The sequence below is a fragment of the Trichomonas vaginalis genome, chromosome V (genome assembly GCF_026262505.1).
Source record: "Trichomonas vaginalis G3 chromosome V, whole genome shotgun sequence".
Classification (NCBI taxonomy): Eukaryota; Parabasalia; order Trichomonadida; family Trichomonadidae; genus Trichomonas; species Trichomonas vaginalis.
In genome coordinates this window covers 17,892,213-17,910,206 of record NC_067207.1, presented here as the reverse complement: position 1 = coordinate 17,910,206, position 17,994 = coordinate 17,892,213, and the positions used below count along the sequence as shown (strand labels likewise).

At 32.3% G+C, this 17,994-nt stretch overlaps 5 protein-coding genes across 5 annotated transcripts, besides 10 other annotated features; 3 read left to right on the top strand and 2 right to left on the bottom strand.

Moving 5' to 3' along the window:
* Positions 1-4,177: part of a mobile genetic element that runs on past the window's edge.
* On the top strand, positions 1,189-1,763 carry TVAGG3_0357160 (uncharacterized protein; the record flags this gene model as incomplete). The annotated part of the gene is made up of 1 exon (XM_051231336.1): positions 1,189-1,763. A coding segment is annotated over one exon (575 nt), but the record flags the coding sequence as incomplete, so codon positions are not given.
* Positions 2,042-2,284, bottom strand: TVAGG3_0357150 (serine threonine-protein phosphatase family; the record flags this gene model as incomplete). The annotated part of the gene is made up of 1 exon (XM_051231335.1): positions 2,042-2,284. One exon carries the CDS (start codon positions 2,282-2,284, stop codon positions 2,042-2,044), a length of 243 nt encoding a protein of 80 aa, XP_051101065.1.
* On the bottom strand, positions 2,303-2,665 carry TVAGG3_0357140 (uncharacterized protein; the record flags this gene model as incomplete). The annotated part of the gene is made up of 1 exon (XM_051231334.1): positions 2,303-2,665. One exon carries the CDS (start codon positions 2,663-2,665, stop codon positions 2,303-2,305), a length of 363 nt encoding a protein of 120 aa, XP_051101064.1.
* Positions 4,176-4,852: a mobile genetic element.
* Positions 4,853-5,909: 1,057 nt separating this feature from the next.
* Positions 5,910-6,115: a mobile genetic element.
* A 1,395-nt stretch (positions 6,116-7,510) lies between these two features.
* Positions 7,511-7,547: a mobile genetic element.
* A 623-nt stretch (positions 7,548-8,170) lies between these two features.
* Positions 8,171-9,016: a mobile genetic element.
* A 2-nt stretch (positions 9,017-9,018) lies between these two features.
* Positions 9,019-9,055: a mobile genetic element.
* A 577-nt stretch (positions 9,056-9,632) lies between these two features.
* Positions 9,633-9,670: a mobile genetic element.
* Positions 9,671-9,748: a mobile genetic element.
* A 248-nt stretch (positions 9,749-9,996) lies between these two features.
* Positions 9,997-11,055: a mobile genetic element.
* A 1,953-nt stretch (positions 11,056-13,008) lies between these two features.
* Positions 13,009-14,537, top strand: TVAGG3_0357040 (protein of unknown function, DUF4106 family; the record flags this gene model as incomplete). Its single annotated transcript, XM_051231333.1, has 1 exon — positions 13,009-14,537. A coding segment is annotated over one exon (1,529 nt), but the record flags the coding sequence as incomplete, so codon positions are not given.
* Positions 14,538-14,850: 313 nt separating this feature from the next.
* Positions 14,851-15,666, top strand: TVAGG3_0357030 (protein of unknown function, DUF4106 family; the record flags this gene model as incomplete). The annotated part of the gene is made up of 1 exon (XM_051231332.1): positions 14,851-15,666. The coding sequence occupies one exon, from the start codon at positions 14,851-14,853 to the stop codon at positions 15,664-15,666; it is 816 nt and encodes a 271-aa protein (XP_051101062.1).
* A 93-nt stretch (positions 15,667-15,759) lies between these two features.
* Positions 15,760-17,994: part of a mobile genetic element that runs on past the window's edge.

Below are 17,994 nucleotides of genomic sequence, written 5' to 3'. Positions count from 1 at the left end.
TGTTGTTTGCGTATACCCTGAAACGCGATGTGTATGGTTTCCTTCTCCCTGTGTGCTACCCCAGAAACAATTTATAGCAAACTGAACGTTGTCTTTAACATCATATCCTTTACCTTTTTTCAAGGCGTGCCAATCCCAAAATTTATGCTTATGCCAACCTGCTTGAGATGTACTTAAATCTATGTAGTGACTGTGTGCAGGTAAGTTTTCACCTGAAATCGTTTTACTTCCGCCTGTTTCCTTTGAAGAGTTTGCACAATACAAAAACCTGTCGACTATTTGAGTCCAAGTTCCAAAACCAAGTACTACTTCTGGTCTGGTAGAGTTCATTGACGTGTAAATAGAACCTATAGGATATAGTGTTTGAAGTATTTCTGTCTTTAACGTTTGAAGCTCTGTTTTGTCAGCTTTTTTATCATATAAATCTTGAGCAGTGAATTTAACTTTTTTTTCATCCTCCATGACATAGACATTTCTACATCTAGTGTATTTCATCGTCGTTATGTCATCCTCCGATGTTAAACCTTGTGGAAAGTTAGGAGGTTTCCAATTTAATACATCCCCACCAGTTTCTTCAACCGTTCCTTCAATATTTTCTATACCAACAGTTGCGAAGAAATCGTGTGTATGTCCAACGTCACTTTTCCTGTTTAAGGTTTCTTGTAAGTTTGTAATATTTGCAATGGTATGTGTATGAGTCTTTTTAGAATATTCTTTGTCAGCTCTTGTCACTTCACTTGACATTTTATTGTCAACATATTTATCTGCTTTGTCATCTAACATTGCTGGTAGTTCATCTACGTCATAGATGTTATGTGTATGGTGTTTTTGTGGGTATGTTCTATCTGTCCATGCGAGAATATAGTCTCTTGTTGCATCTACATACTCTTTGTCAGCTTTCTTTTCAACATCTGCTTTCAAAAGAAGTTCATCTATAGGTTTCTCGTTTAAAGTTCTTTTTGTTGGATTTATACAAACAGTATGGTTCTTACTGTCTTGAAACAGAAACTCGTCTGTCAATGGGTTTATCGTCAGTTTTAAGTTTCCTTCTTTCAATGACTCAGATATCTTAGAATAGTTTGAAAAGTTTGTTGTGTTCTTATTTAGAGCTTGTACAATGAGTTGTCGGTTGTGTTGTATTTCTCTCATAGACGCTGTTTCTTTCGACATTTTTATTCTAGATAAAATATGCTTTCAATAGAAAAAGAAAATTCAAGAGTTGCTACAACTAAACCATTAGATGAACTTTTTACGAATGTCGGTCAAAAGTTTGAGACAGAGACCGTAAAGCATGAAGGCTATCGTTTTGACTACCCGTTAAGATGGTTAAGAGACCCATCCGTCACAAAAGCTATTGGCTTTCGTAGAATGAAATTCATTTCAGAAGCCATACATGGTTTCCCATTTACGGTCGCTTTTGAAGTTCGATACTATAACAAAGAAAAACGTACGTATGAGAAATTTGAACAGGGAAAACTTTTACAAGTGAATTTGCTTGTAAACTTAGAAACAACTCTTCAAGCTTTTCAAGAAAAAATAAACGATATCTATCTCGAATATGCAAACCAGTTTAACATTGACGAAGGAGAGTACCATCTCGATATTTTATATGACAGGAAAAATGCAACTGTTAAATTCAATAGAATAGAAGACCTTGGAGAAGACGTTTATATTTCTACAAAATATAACAACTTGGCATGGTATAGATTTTTGAGGATGTTAAATCAGCCTGCAGAATATCCAGTACACCCGAACTTTTATGAAGTCGAAAACCCTAATGGAACATATGAAAATGTTTTCGACTCAGATGCTATTATAGTTCATGCTTCATTTTCTGGTGCACAAAACTCTTTTTTATGCTTGGCAAATGACTTTTACGAAAAACCTACAAAGCTATACGAACCACCAAGTGGAAGTATTTCAGACTTTCAAGTATGGTTTACTACAGATGGAAGAAAAAGAATAATTCCATTATACCATGCGTTTTACTTAGAACTTAGTTTCATATACAACTACTATCGAACGGTAAAAATATGATTTTTTAATACGGTTGAGGTGTTGGATTTGGTTGCCAACTAGACTGTGGTGCAGGTTCAGGCTGTTGTATAACAGGAGCTTGCTCTTCTGGTTCAGGGTCTTTAGGTATAATACCAACGAACTGACCTACTCTTTTGCCAATATTTTTGACTCCGTTCCAAATTCCTCTTCCGACGGTTTTTATTCCATTCCATATACCTCTTCCAACATTTCGAAAGAAGTTTCCTATTCTTCCAAAGAAACCCATTTTACTATATGTAAAAATCTAATGTCCACCTAGTCTCTTACGTTTCCTGTTGAGTTCCATAGCATTCTTTAACTGGAGCTCATACATTCTATTTCTCCTCTGGTAGAAAACATACTCTGGGTCAACTCCTGTGTTCGCGTCATCTGCATAAAGTTGTTTATATCCCACTTCGGGGTTTGTATAAAACTCTTTCCATCTCATATTTGCATACCATGGTGGCAAACCTAACGCAGCGTCATTTGACATGGCAGTTTGCATTTGTACATCTGTTGGCACTTGACCATAGTTTGCCATTGCAGTTTGTATTCTAACTTCATTTGGAATATTCTCTGGGTTTGGTTGTCCAGGTTGCTGTGCATTCGCTAAGTTCTGTGCGTCCATTTAATATTATTGATAAAAATATCTCTTACGAGTACATATGCTGAACATTTGCAGGCATTGGTTCATCTTCATATTCTCTATATCTTTCTGCCACGTCAAATAAGTAAATGACACAATGGAAAAAACCTAAAACAAGTAGTCCTATTTCAAACCACATTTACTTACTAGTAAAATTTCTTTGTTATGACACTTTCTCCAGTTTATAGGACCTCTCTCATATTCTATCTTATCGTATCTAAACTCATCGTAAATGTTTTGTTAAGACTTCATCTAATTTCTCATGAACTTTCTTGTCTATGTTTTGTCAAGTTCTTCATCGTAAATGTTTTGTTAAGTTCTTCATCGTAAAGACTTTGTCAAGTTCTTCTTCATCGTAAAGACTTTGTCAAGTTCTTCTTCTTCGTAAATGTTTTGTCAAGACTTCTTCGTAAAGACTTTGTTGAGACTTCTTCGTAAAGACTTTGTTGAGACTTCTTCGTAAATGACCCAAAAATATATTTTAGGGTAGAAGGGTATATCTAACCTCTTTTCTAACCTCTTTTCTACCCTCTTGAATTTTCATGAATTTCTTCGTAAAGACTTTGTTAAGACTTCTTCGTAAAGACTTTGTTAAGACTTCTTCGTAAAGACTTTGTTGAGACTTCTTCGTAAAGACTTTGTCAAGACTTCATCGTAAAGACTTTGTTGAGATTTCTTCGTAAAGACTTTGTTGAGATTTCTTCGTAAATGACCCTAGTAGTATATTTTTGGTGTAAATTTCATGAAAATTCAAGAGGGTAGAAAAGAGGTTAGAAAAGAGGTTAGATATACCCTTCTACCCTAAAATATATTTTTGGTGTAAATTTCATGAAAATTCAAGAGGGTAGAAAAGAGGTTAGAAAAGAGGTTAGATATACCCTTCTACCCTAAAATATATTTTTGGTGTAAATTTCATGAAAATTCAAGAGGGTAGAAAAGAGGTTAGAAAAGAGGTTAGATATACCCTTCTACCCTAAAATATATTTTTGGGTCATTTACACTCATGAACTTTCTTGTCTATGTTTTGTTAAGACTTCTTCGTAAAGACTTTGTTAAGACTTCTTCGTAAAGACTTTGTTGAGATTTCTTCGTAAAGACTTTGTTGAGATTTCTTCATAAATGTTTTGTCAAGACTTCTTCATAAAGACTTTGTTGAGATTTCTTCATAAATGTTTTGTCAAGACTTCTTCATAAAGACTTTGTCAAGATTTCTTCGTAAATGTTTTGTCAAGACTTCTTCATAAAGACTTTGTCAAGACTTCTTCGTAAAGACTTTGTCAAGACTTCTTCGTAAAGACTTTGTCAAGACTTCTTCGTAAAGACTTTGTCAAGACTTCTTCGTAAATGTTTTGTTAAGACTTCTTCGTAAATGTTTTGTTAAGACTTCTTCGTAAAGACTTTGTCAAGACTTCATTTATACTAAACATCTTCAGGGCTAGAAGGCACGAAGTGCCTGGAAGCCCCACTACCTTTTTTTTTTTTTTTTTTTTTTTTAATTCATCAAATTGGCAGTTCGATGAATAATACCATGCAATCAACAACTGGTTTGTTACAATTTGGCTTGATTCATCAAATTGGCGGTTTGATGAACCGAATATTGTAATCCAGACTAGGTCAGTTACAATTTGGCTTGATTCATCAAATTGGCGGTTTGATGAACCGAATATTGTAATCCAGACTAGGTCAGTTGCTTGTTGGTCATAGATAATAATGACACCTTTCAGTTTTTGTTAAACATCTCAATTATCCCGCCAAAAATTATTGGGTCTAAATTGGTTTTTATTATTATTATTTTCAGAAACAAACTAACTTGTTTTTTACGAATTTATCATTCATAAAGTCTTTATGATATATTTTCAACTTATAATGAATATGAAATTATAATTGTTATTTTGAAAAAAAATTATTCATGATCAATTCATGATTTAACCAGTTCCTTCAAATTAGGAGAGCATATTCAAATATAATCGCTCATTAAAATCAATTTTTATGTTTTTTTTTAAATCGAAATTATCTCATCATAAACCAGGCAAACTGACTATTTGTTCTTATCACCATGTTACCAATATCAGAATTGTCTTTACAGCCAAAATTTCGCTCGATAAAAGTCCATCCAATAGTGAGATAATTGAGCAACTAACATTTTTCCATATCACAAAAAACCTCCCCTATATAAATATATACATATATAAATATATACATATATAAATATATACATATATAAATATATACATATATAAATATATACATATATAAATATATACATATATAAATATATACATATATAAATATATACATATATAAATATATACATATATAAATATATACATATATAAATATATACATATATAAATATATACATATATAAATATATACATATATAAATATATACATATATAAATATATACATATATAAATATATACATATATAAATATATACATATATAAATATATACATATATAAATATATACATATATAAATATATACATATATAAATATATACATATATAAATATATACATATATAAATATATACATATATAAATATATACATATATAAATATATACATATATAAATATATACATATATAAATATATACATATATAAATATATACATATATAAATATATACATATATAAATATATACATATATAAATATATACATATATAAATATATACATATATAAATATATACATATATAAATATATACATATATAAATATATACATATATAAATATATACATATATAAATATACATATATAAATATATACATATATAAATATATACATATATAAATATATACATATATAAATATATACATATATAAATATATACATATATAAATATATACATATATAAATATATATATATAAATATATACATATATAAATATATACATATATAAATATATACATATATAAATATACATATATAAATATATACATATATAAATATATACATATATAAATATATACATATATAAATATATACATATATAAATATATACATATATAAATATACATATATAAATATATTTATATATATAAATATACAAATAACAAAATACAATCAAAAAATAGTGTTTGGAAATTTAAGGTTAGGTGTCACTTTTCTAGTGTCATTTTTTCTTAAATTCTACCACACTCCATTATTTCTGCTGATTTCTTGCCTTTAACTCCATTAGTTTTTCATGACCTTAATGTTAGTTTTAAATCGAAGGAGAAAGTTTCTCAGCTATCTATTAGAAACTAAAGGCCGTGAGGCACTAATATATAATCAGTGCCTCATAGCCTTTAGTTTCTTATTAAAAACAAGAAACTTTGTCCGAATGTTAAACTATTCGGACAAAGTTTCTCCCATTTGTAGTGGAGATGGAAGGCTTTGAGGTATATTATATTAATATGTACCCCAAAGCCTTCCATCTTTATTGTACAATTTAAAAATTCAGGAAAAATGTAATAAGATTTTTATAAAAATTAAGCGTTTATTCGTAATTGTGTATTCAATGGTTCGGTATTTCTTTGATTTCGAAGTGTCCATCAATCATAACTCTCCAAAATGGCGTTTCACCCTGTTTCCAATGTGGTGTCTCATTGTAACACTCTTCTGGAGTCATGGGGCGAAAACCCTTTTTGGGAAGGGTTTTATGTGGTACTGAGTTGTAATTTTTCCTGAATTTATCAAGAAATTCTTGAATTTGTTTTGCATTTGAAGACCGGCCGACATTTCTTTCAAGAGACGGCCAGAGCCTTTCAATCTTGCCGTTCTGGCGCGGCATATGGGGGAGAGTGTGGCGGATTTGAATGTTGTTTCGCATGAGCCAATTATAAAATTGGCCCATATTCTCTCCCCCGTTGTCGGACCAGAAACAAAATGGCTTTTGATATAAGCCAATCGTTTCTTCGGCAACTCTTGTTGTAGATTCGGAAGATTTATTTGGCAAAATTTTTAAAGCCAACAAAAACCGAGATTTATCGTCTATTATACCATAAACAGGTAACCTCTGTGAACCGTATAAAAAATGAACATCTACATGTCATATGGTATCAGGTTTTGTTGCTTCATATGGCGTATAATATTTTTGAGGGGGTCTGTCACTTTTTGGTTCTTTGATCTCCAAAATACTGTAAATTCTTCTGAGTTTATTGTAGGAAACTGAATAAACATTTTGATCCATGTTTAAACGCCAAAACATCTTTTGGATTCCGCACTTATATTCCTGAAATTTTTGGAGAACATATTGCAAATTTTCAGGAGTAATATCATCTGGTGCCGGACCAGGTTTAACGTTTGGGGGCGTTAAATTTGCATTTGTGTATGCTGCTTTAAGTGTGTTTTTCGAAATTGATCTAAATTCACACCTCATTTCATCCTCGTATGGAACTCGCTTACACGCAATTAAATAATTGAGTTCGCGAGATTCAAGTTTTTCGCGTGTTTGAATTAACCACCAAGAAGGAATGGTTGGTCTACTCATAATAAAAAATGAAAAGCCAAATTCTCTCAAAAAGTTAAGTAGGACCAATTTTTTATAAAAAAAATCCAATTCCATTATGAATGTTAATTAATTTATATAATTATTGAATAAAAAATTTTCTATGAGATTATGAAAAGTTCTTTGAAAAGTTATTTTTTCTCATTTTTAAATATTGTATTAGCCTATTTATTTATAATCCAAATTAAATAACTTTAAATTCAATATTTAAAGAATAATTTTGAAGGAATTGAGTTACTTTCCCCGACGATAAAATTGAGAGGTTTACATTTTGACCGAACTTAGCATGCAACAGAAGTACGCTTAGTTCAATGCTAAAATCAGAAGTGTAATAAACAGAAATTCATCAAAAGTGACAGCTCTCAATTTTTTGACATTTGTAAATTCTAAATTGAATGAGAAAAATGAAATAATACTAAGCATAATACAATATTCTAGATTTAATTATAATTAGGAAAAAGTTAGTTTTGAGAGTACTTTTCATAGGCATATAGAATGAAATCTTCTGAAAAATAATATCACATAAACTCATATTATTTTCTAATATATAACTATTTTATATAAAAATCAAATTCAATGATCTTAAAAGCGAAGGATAAACCTCAAAATTTACGAATATAATGAGTGGGAATATAATGCTTATCTATCATAAAACCATATGAAATATCAATTTTTGCTTTACGCCTAATTTTTGACGACAATTAGCAAAAAATGTTAAATGTTAACACTCAGTCCATTTGAATATGAAAAATAAAATTGACTTTGATTAAATGTTTTTATTTATCATGCAATTCTTCTTGCGACCAAAGATTTGAATAAAAGTTCAAAAAATAAGATAGCTTAAAAAATAATATACGGTAGTGTTTACTAATAGATGAATAGTATATAAATTCTATTAAAATGGATTTGATCCAAAAAAATATATAAAATTTGATCATAAATAAAATCGTTTTAAATTACTTCTTCATTTAAATTATAACAATTATTTTTGTTGTAAACGAAAACGATAAAAACAGTTTGACAGAAAAAGTGACACTTTACATGGCAAAAAATAGAGCCTTACTTTTGAGATACTTGAGATTGAAACTGAATCTTATGAGGCGGTGATCTTGAATCACTACCTCATAAGGTTCAGTTTCATATAAAATTTGTTGCAATTTGTTATTCTTTTGCAATTATTTCTTATAAGATTTTACATCTTTTAGCGGGGAATGTTTGTTATCATGTATATATTATAAATATCTACACGATAACGAACATTCCTCGCTAAATTGCTGAGAAACTTTGAGGAAATGTCGAACAATTTCCTCAAAGTTTCTCAGATTTATATAGATCACTAGAGTCCCCTAGGCACTGATTCTGGTTCAGTACCTAGGAGGCTCTAGTTCTCTAACGAATTGATAAAATGTTTTTAAATTTTTGGATATTGCTACCTGTGAAGCACTGACTTCAAGTCAGTACCTCACAGGTAGCAATTACATTGAAAGATGGGAGAAACTTTGTCCGAATGTTAAACTATTCGGACAAAGTTTCTCCCATTTGTAGTGGAGATGGATGGCTTTGAGGTATATTATATTAATGTATACCCCAAAGCATTCCATCTCCACTTGAAAGTTCCAAAACTTTGGGTTAATAGTTTGCAATTAACCCAAAGTTTTGGAACTTTCTAGAAGGAATTGCAGGGTAAGAGGTACATATTAATACTATGTACCTCTTACCCTCCAATTCCTTCCTTAACATAAACAAATTTGGAGTTAATTGTTTGCAATTAACTCCGGGTTTGTTGACCTCCAAATGAAAATGAAAGGGTAAGAGGTATATAGTGACCCTATATGTGTAATAAACAGAAATTCATCAAAAGTGACAGCTCTCAATTTTTTGACATTTGTAAATTCTAAATTGAATGAGAAAAATGAAATAATACTAAGCATAATACAATATTCTAGATTTAATTATAATTAGGAAAAAGTTAGTTTTGAGAGTACTTTTCATAGGCATATAGAATGAAATCTTCTGAAAAATAATATCACATAAACTCATATTATTTTCTAATATATAACTATTTTATATAAAAATCAAATTCAATGATCTTAAAAGCGAAGGATAAACCTCAAAATTTACGAATATAATGAGTGGGAATAGGCGTAAAGCAAAAATTGATATTTCATATGGTTTTATGATAGATAAGCATTATATTCCCACTCATTATATTCGTAAATTTTGAGGTTTATCCTTCGCTTTTAAGATCATTGAATTTGATTTTTATATAAAATAGTTATATATTAGAAAATAATATGAGTTTATGTGATATTATTTTTCAGAAGATTTTGTGTTCTTCTTCAAAATTTTATTTTTTTATTAAAAAGAATCTTTACAAAATATACATTTACTTTAATTAATATTTAAAAACGTGCTCTATCAAAAGTTCCAAAAATTCAATATTTTAGCTTTTCTGAGGTGTCACTTTTGATGAATTTCTGTTTACAACAATATGCCTCTTACCCTTTCATTCTCATTAATTATGGGAGAAACTTTGGCCGAATGTTAAATTATTCGACCAAAGTTTCTCCCATTTTTTGAAGGGATTGGAGGCTATGAGATACTGATGCAATGTCAGTACCTCATGGCCTCCAATTCCATCCTGAAACTGATCAAAGTGGACCTTACATGCATTTGGAATTTGCCATGTAAAGTCCACTTTTTGAGAGAGAGGATTTGACGCAGTCAAATCCTCTTTTTCGTTTACGAGATTTTTGATTTTTATTTATCATCCACATTCAAATTTGAATCTTATCACAAAAGAAGGACCACTTTTATGACTACTGCCAAATCTATAAGCAGAGAATGGCTATTTGAAGCTAAAAGAAGAATAGAAGAAGGTGAATCTTACAAAAGTGTGGGAAGGGAAGTTGAATTGGAAAATGGTAAAATTAAATTGAATGTTGCCGAAAATACAATAAGAAGAGCATTTCAACTTCAAGAAATCGAATTACCAAAAGTTAGTCGCGGCAGAAAACCAAATCCACCAACATTTGAGCAAAAACAATTAATTAATTCTTGTGTTTCACAATATAAAGGAGGAATTTCAAAAACTTATTTATTGATTAAAAGGTTTCAAAATATTGCTCAAAATCCCGATTGTGAGAAAGAAAAAGAAGAAATTGCAAAAGAATTTGAAAATATAGAAGATTTGACAAAAGATCAAATTTTTGACAATTTACAAAAAATAAAGCATCATCAAGTGGAAAAATTTATGATGGAATCAGGTTTATCTTCAAAAAGAGATTACAAACCAGCAGATCCACCTACCAAATATCGTGCCATATCAAAGAATTTGATATGGCACTGCGATATTCATTACCTTCACGGTAATGTTTCTTTTCCATTTTTTGCCATATTGGATGATATGACACGTAAAGTTCTCAAAACTAAATTATTGAAAAACAAGTCTTCCAACTCAACAGCGAAGGTTTTAAGAAAACTTTTAGAGGAGTTTATTCCTTACTGCATCTGGACCGATAACGGCGGTGAAAACCGCGGTGAATTCGGCCAGGTTATGCAGGAAAACGGAATAGTTTGGAAGCACACCTTGCCGTATATGCCAAGACAGAACGGCAAGGTGGAGCGCCTGTGGCCAAGCTTAGAAAAGTTTTTGCCAGACGAGTTGGATGATATTCAACAAATCAAGGACTCAGTTCAGCAGTTCATTGAAAAATACAACAATACACCACATTTATCTCTCGATATTAATCCAAAAACGAATAGTAATTACACTCCTAACGAATTATTCGAAGTTTCAAAATTTTGGTACGAGCCAGAAATGCAAAAATGGGAGTTATATATCAAAGACGAATGGGTCTTAGCAAAATTTGAATAATTACATCATTTTAAATGACTACTAAACAATTTTATTTATGATCAAATTTTATATATTTTTTTGGATCAAATCCATTTTAATAGAATTTATATACTATTCATCTATTAGTAAACACTACCGTATATTATTTTTTAAGCTATCTTATTTTTTGAACTTTTATTCAAATCTTTGGTCGCAAGAAGAATTGCATGATAAATAAAAACATTTAATCAAAGTCAATTTTATTTTTCATATTCAAATGGACTGAGTGTTAACATTTAACATTTTTTGCTAATTGTCGTCAAAAATTAGGCGTAAAGCAAAAATTGATATTTCATATGGTTTTATGATAGATAAGCATTATATTCCCACTCATTATATTCGTAAATTTTGAGGTTTATCCTTCGCTTTTAAGATCATTGAATTTGATTAAAAAAAAAAAAAAAAAAAAAAAAAGGAAGTGGGGCTTCCAGGCACTTCGTGCCTTCTAGCCCTGAAGATGTTTAGTATAAATGAAGTCTTAGAGGACAAACATGACTATGAGTTTTGATATGACAAGATAGAATATGAGAGAGGTCCTATAAACCGGAGAAAGTGTTATATAAACATCTGTCATATTACTCAGAATATTATACAGAATTCAATAAAAAATATATTTTAGGTGAAGAGGTGAGATTTCACCTGTTTTTTCACCTCATTTTTCACCTCTTGAATTTTCATGAATTTCATCGTAAAGACTTTGTCAAAACTTCATCGTAAAGACTTTGTCAAGATTTCATCGTAAAGACTTTGTCAAAACTTCATCGTAAAGACTTTGTCAAAACTTCATCGTAAAGACTTTGTCAAAACTTCATCGTAAAGACTTTGTCAAGATTTCTTCGTAAAGACTTTGTCAAGATTTCTTCGTAATGAGCGTAAATCAGACAAAAATATATTTTAGGGTAGAAGGGTATATCTACCCCGTTTTCTACCCTCTTTTCTACCCCATATGTACTTACTGAAAAAGTATGTGTTCCATCTGTCATTTTACTCAGAATTTTACACCAAAAATATATTTTAGGTGAAGAGGTGAGATTTCACCTGTTTTTTCACCTCTTTTCTCACCTCTTGAATTTTCATGAAATTTACACCAAAAATATACTACTAGGGTCATTTACGAAGAAATCTCAACAAAGTCTTTACGATGAAATCTTGACAAAGTCTTTACGAAGAAATCTCAACAAAGTCTTTACGAAGAAATCTCAACAAAACATAGACAAGAAAGTTCATGAGAAATTAGATGAAGAAGTCTTAACAAAGTCTTTACGAAGAAATTCATGAAAATTCAAGAGGTGAGAAATGAGGTGAAAAAAGAGGTGAAATCTCACCTCTTCACCTAAAATATATTTTTGGGTCATTTACACTCATTTACGAAGAAATCTCAACAAAGTCTTTACGAAGAAGTCACAATAAAACATATGTCAAAAACCGTTTTTTACTTCACTTAAAATGCCACGTAAGCTACGTAAGAATATACGTAAGAGGAAGAGAGCATTGAAACATCCAATAGTAAGACTGACACCACAACAACAGTTGCAACAACAAATGCTGAATGACCCCACTATGTTGCAACAAATGTCAAGCAATCCTATGCTTTTAAACCGAGTTGTTGGTGCACAGAGTGGAGGTTTAAGAGCGGCACTTTTAGCGAAAATGGCAGGCTATGGTGGAGCTGCAGACGGAACAGCCTATAACCCTCAAAGTCAAATGAATTTGAGTTCACTCAAAAATCAAATAACAGATGTCAAAAAGTCAAACATAGACATACAGAAGCAAATAAGTGAAAACGAAAAGAAACTAGAATATGACAGACACACAAAGAAACTCAATGAGTTAAACGTAGAGAAAAAGAAGAAAGAAGAACAACTGAAAGAACTAAGTACAGAGGAATATGCAAAAAAAGTGTCAGAAAAAGCAGCAGAAGTAGCAAAAATGGAACAAGATGTCATAAATTTGAAAAACCATACTACTCAATATAAAATACTGAAAGATGAAGAGATAAAACAAAAAGCCCTGAAGACATATATGGATAGCGATGAGTATAAAAAGGAAGTTGAAGCAAATGTAAAGGCAGAAAAACTTTTACAGTTGCAAAACCAAACCGTACAGTATGAAAACTTAGCACAAGAAAGTAAAAATAACGACGCGGCTATGCAAAAGGCAATGAAAAGCGCAGAATATATAAAAGCCAACAATGACTGGTTAGATGCCCAAGCCAACGCTAAAGCAGCCCAACTCATAGGGTCAATAAGGACAAAAATACAAGCGGATGAAGACAGTTCAAATGAAGCTTTAATGAATGCTGACTTTAAGAACGCCTTCGAAGCTCTTCATAGTAAGGTGAAACAAGTGAACGACTTCTCATCTGGAAAGAAACTGAAGTCTGAAGGTTTCGACAAAGAGTTAAAAGAAGTAGCACAAAATATGACGAAAATAACAGATGCAGCAACGAGACAGGCAGTTCAAAGTGCCTATGACGCCGTTAGAGCAACTGTTGTGAAAAGTCAAGAAAAAGAGTTACAACAGACCAAAACAGACCTAGTAAATGCTTTCTTAAGAACGAAAAGTCAGGTAGGACATTACGCTGCAGATGGAACATATGTGCCAGCTGGTGGAATTTATATACCACCAAACCCTCCAAGAGAAGCACCTGCACCAGGACTACCTAAAACATTTACATCGTCACATGGACACAGACACAGGCATGCACAACAACCAGCACAACAACCACCTCCACAACCAGCACAACAACCACAAACAGAACAAGGACATAAAAGAAGTAGAGAACAAGGAAACCAAGAATTCTTAAAAATGCTTAAAGAAGAGTGTGGTTTCCCAGATACTGTTGACTTTAGTGACAGATATAAAGAAGCTATTAGAAAGTTCAAGGATGGAAATACTGACCCGAACCTATTTAGCTTTATGGCTCAGCACCAAAACGGATATAATCTCAAACCTGGAAAATACAAGCTCGCTAAGGGATATGATTTAATAGCATATCATCCAAATGACATGGATGAATTTACTCCGAGATATTTGATGTCAGAGCTAAATGACAATTCAACTTTCGTCATGAAACGCGTAAAAAATAGAGACGGAACGAAAGAACAAAAGCTTATGAATGCGGATGACGTAGATAGGGAAATTGTTGAAAACGGTCTCGGAATATATGAAATGCCAGCAGATGAGGTACAAGAAACTCCACAGGAAGAAGTTCAGATACAACCAGACATGGAAGAAATAGTTCAGCAACAACAGCTAGAAGAGCCTGAAGGAAACGAACAAGTCCCTCCTTTGGAAACTAACTTCACAGAACTAGATGAAGATTTGGAACAGCCGAAAAATCTTGACCCTCAACAAGAGCATGAGGTGAATATGGAATCTTTCCAAGAGTCTAAGAAAGATTCGGCTGACATAGTAGAAGAATATCGAAAAATGTTTGCCGACATACAAAAGACTCCAACACCAGATGAAAATATTCAGCATAGAATGAAAGTACTGAAAGAAAATGTACACAAATACAACAACCCTTTTTACTTACGAGCATTTAACGTTCAATCTTCGGATGAACTCGGTGAAGATAAAAGGTTAAATTTCAAGAAAACATATAGAAATGAAACATTGTTTAAAGTTCATTCAGAACCTAGCCAAGATGGAAACAAACCTACTTTTGTTTCTGCAGACGATGGAACTACAATGAGATGGGGTCATAAAGCTAATCCGGATAGGTGGTTCATAAACTTACAACCACAATTCCAAGAAGTTGTAGACGCAATGGAATTGAATGGTGAACGAGATATAGCTGGTATTTTAAGCGCGGCTTTAATGCCATTGAAAGATATGAAACATGCAGATATTTTGGACCAGTATGAAATGAACATGGCTGATGGAAATATAACACCTGACGTTCTAGAACATTTATCTCAAAGAACTACACAGAACCATAGAGATGGTATATTTGGTGAAGAGTTTAGAAAGAAAGTTAGGGAGAGCGAAGGAAGAGAACCTATTGTACATGACCTTGCAAACGAAAGTTTACAAAATGTCATAAAAACTTACTTTGCAGACGATGAACTGAGAAGGGATGAATATTTAAGAAAACTCAAATGGACAGTACCAAATGAAATGTTAGTATTGAAAAACATGTTCCTTGACAAAATAAAACCAACTACAGAAATAAACGACGCAAGACTGAAAGATTGGGTAAAAGCTTTCCCATTCACAAAAGATATAGTTGGTAACATGGAAAGAAAACCAGAATGGCTACAAAAACATATATTTGGAAACGAGCATATTCCATATGGACAGGCACTGTTTGAAGAGCTTGAACCGGAAACTCAGGACAGAGTCATGCAAACAATAAGCGACGACTCAAATACAAACTATGACAAACTCTTTCTAGGATATAGGTTACCTGAGATGGGCGACCAGAGCCCAAAGGCAAAAAGGGCATGGAAAATTTGCAACATACTAGATGAACATAATGCAAAGATGCAACAACTTCAAGCAGAGGGCAATGAAGGAAAAAGAAGAGTTAAAAACTCAGTCAGGAAGAAAGTAAAGCTTGGTCCACGTGGGTTTCTATTATGACATATAAATCCAACTATTCTATATTTTTACTCATATGAAATGTACGCCGCTCAGAATATAACGCCAACAGTTTTGGATGCTATGAATGGAAATGTTTCCGAATGGTATAACGAATGCGACAATGCCATTAGAAGGTCAGAAATAGTTCCTGGAACTTACGAATATACAACTGCTGTTTCTTATGGAAACGTAGGTGAGTTTGGAGAAGGTTCTTCAACAACAGTAGATATTGCTTGCGACAGGTTTCATATAATTTCTATTGACAACTCTTTCTTATACGTGGAACAAGACATTGAAATAAAACCTTCTGCCAAGTTGTCTGACAAGAAAGGTTGCAATGGAATTTTCTATGTCGGATACCAATATGCTCCAGAAGTTTTCATGGGATATAAGATATATTCTAACTCTGACTTAGTTCAAACAGTAACATGGGCAAACTATGAATGGTTCGCTTTGAGAAACTCAGTACAACCACAAGCTAGAGAACAAACAGACCAGTATGCAACTATTGAGAAAATAAGAAGACTTGACCCTAACGTTCCAGGAGTTTATGTTGACCTTTCTGGACAAACTGCAGCAGCAGTAACCAAAGTAAAATTGAAACTTAGAGTTCCTTTGTCATCTTTCCTCATCTTCAGGTTTTTAAGATACTTGCCAAACTGGGCAGGAAAAATTTCTATCGAACTTACTCCAAGCAAAAATAACTTAGTCATTGCACCAACACAAGACCCATTCACTCTTACTGTAGCTGGAACTGGTGGAGCCAAGTTCTGTGACTTTTGCAAAGACAAAGTTGACTTAGACTTTGGTTTCTCAAACCTCAACACTGAAGTAAACTACTACTTCAATGCTGCTGGAACTGCTTGGGACCCAGTTAAGTTCACATGCGAAAAGTTTGAATGCAAGAGAATAGAAAGCAGACTTGCAGTCTATATGTTGGACCCAGATATTTCAAATGCTTTAGCTGCCAAATATATTGCAGTTCCACTTATGTTCCCTATACACCAAATATCTGTCAAAGACTTTGCAGGTGAAGTTGGAAACCAAAGTGCTGACCCAGGTGCAAGAACAGATATTGCTTTAACAACTGCAATGAAACATGCAGATACTATGTTTGTACTGTTCAGACGAACTATAAATGACTATTCTTGCTTCTACAACCCTGGTATTAAATATCATATAAACATAGATGGCAAATACTATCCAAGAGAAGAATATTCTACAGTTGAGGATATGAGGTCATACAACTTGACATTAGATGCTATGAACTTTAACAACAACTTCACAACAACCATTAACCCTGAAATGCAAAGTTCTATTATGCATATGTGAAAGTATGGACTCATGCAGGAGGTCAAAAAACTCAATATACAAATGGAGACCGTTCAAACTTTTGGCTTGGCATTCCATTTGCTGACTCAGAAGACTTTATGGGTGGTATTTCAACTGTTGGTACAGTTCAAATACAATATACTGGTGACAGAGACGGTCCAGATGAATTGAAAGCAAAGAAGTTTACAAAACCAATAGCACTTTTCACGGAAGATCTTTTTGAAGATTCGTTCGATGAAACCTGCTGGGGCTCCTCAGATTGGTTATAACGACAGCTTCCATCGAGCAGATTTTGGCAGCAGGTCAGTAAGTTGTTCTTGAACTGACTTCTCTCCGTCAAATATTGACAGTACGCCATTTTGATATAATATTGTATTATAAACTTACCTTTAGAAATATCGTCAGTTTTGTTGTTATATTTTGTCTGCTTCAAGAACTTTCACCATTTCAGTTATACCAACTTTCTTTGCTTTATGAAAATATTTTGGTTCAGCAAAGACTGCTATTCTATAACATTTTCCATTGTTTGTGTAAAGGACTATTCTATCAGTGTATTTGTATTGTTTGTGTGTGTAAACTTTGTTTTGCTTCAATTCGAAGAGATACTCAAATACGTCCATCTTTTTATTCTAAGTAAAATGTCATTTCCGAAAAATAGAAGCGTAAGTGTTTCAAAAGGTTTAATGGCGGTGGCAGATGTGAAGTTAAATTCACCAACTCAAACAAACAGTCAAAGTGTTGTTGTCAATGTCAAAGACAGAGATGTTGAAGTGGGGAAACCATACGAAGACGAAGATGGTATAACAATAGTTCCTGTAAAAGAACCAACATACCCTGAAGTTAACAGAGACTTAAGTTCTGTTGCAGATATTCGAAACGACTACCAACAACTTAAAGACAAACTTAAAACTCAGGAGAAGATTTGTCAAGCTTTAGGTTTAATGTTAAACTTGGTTGAGCACAACCCTGTAAAAGTGAACTCATATGTCATTGCAC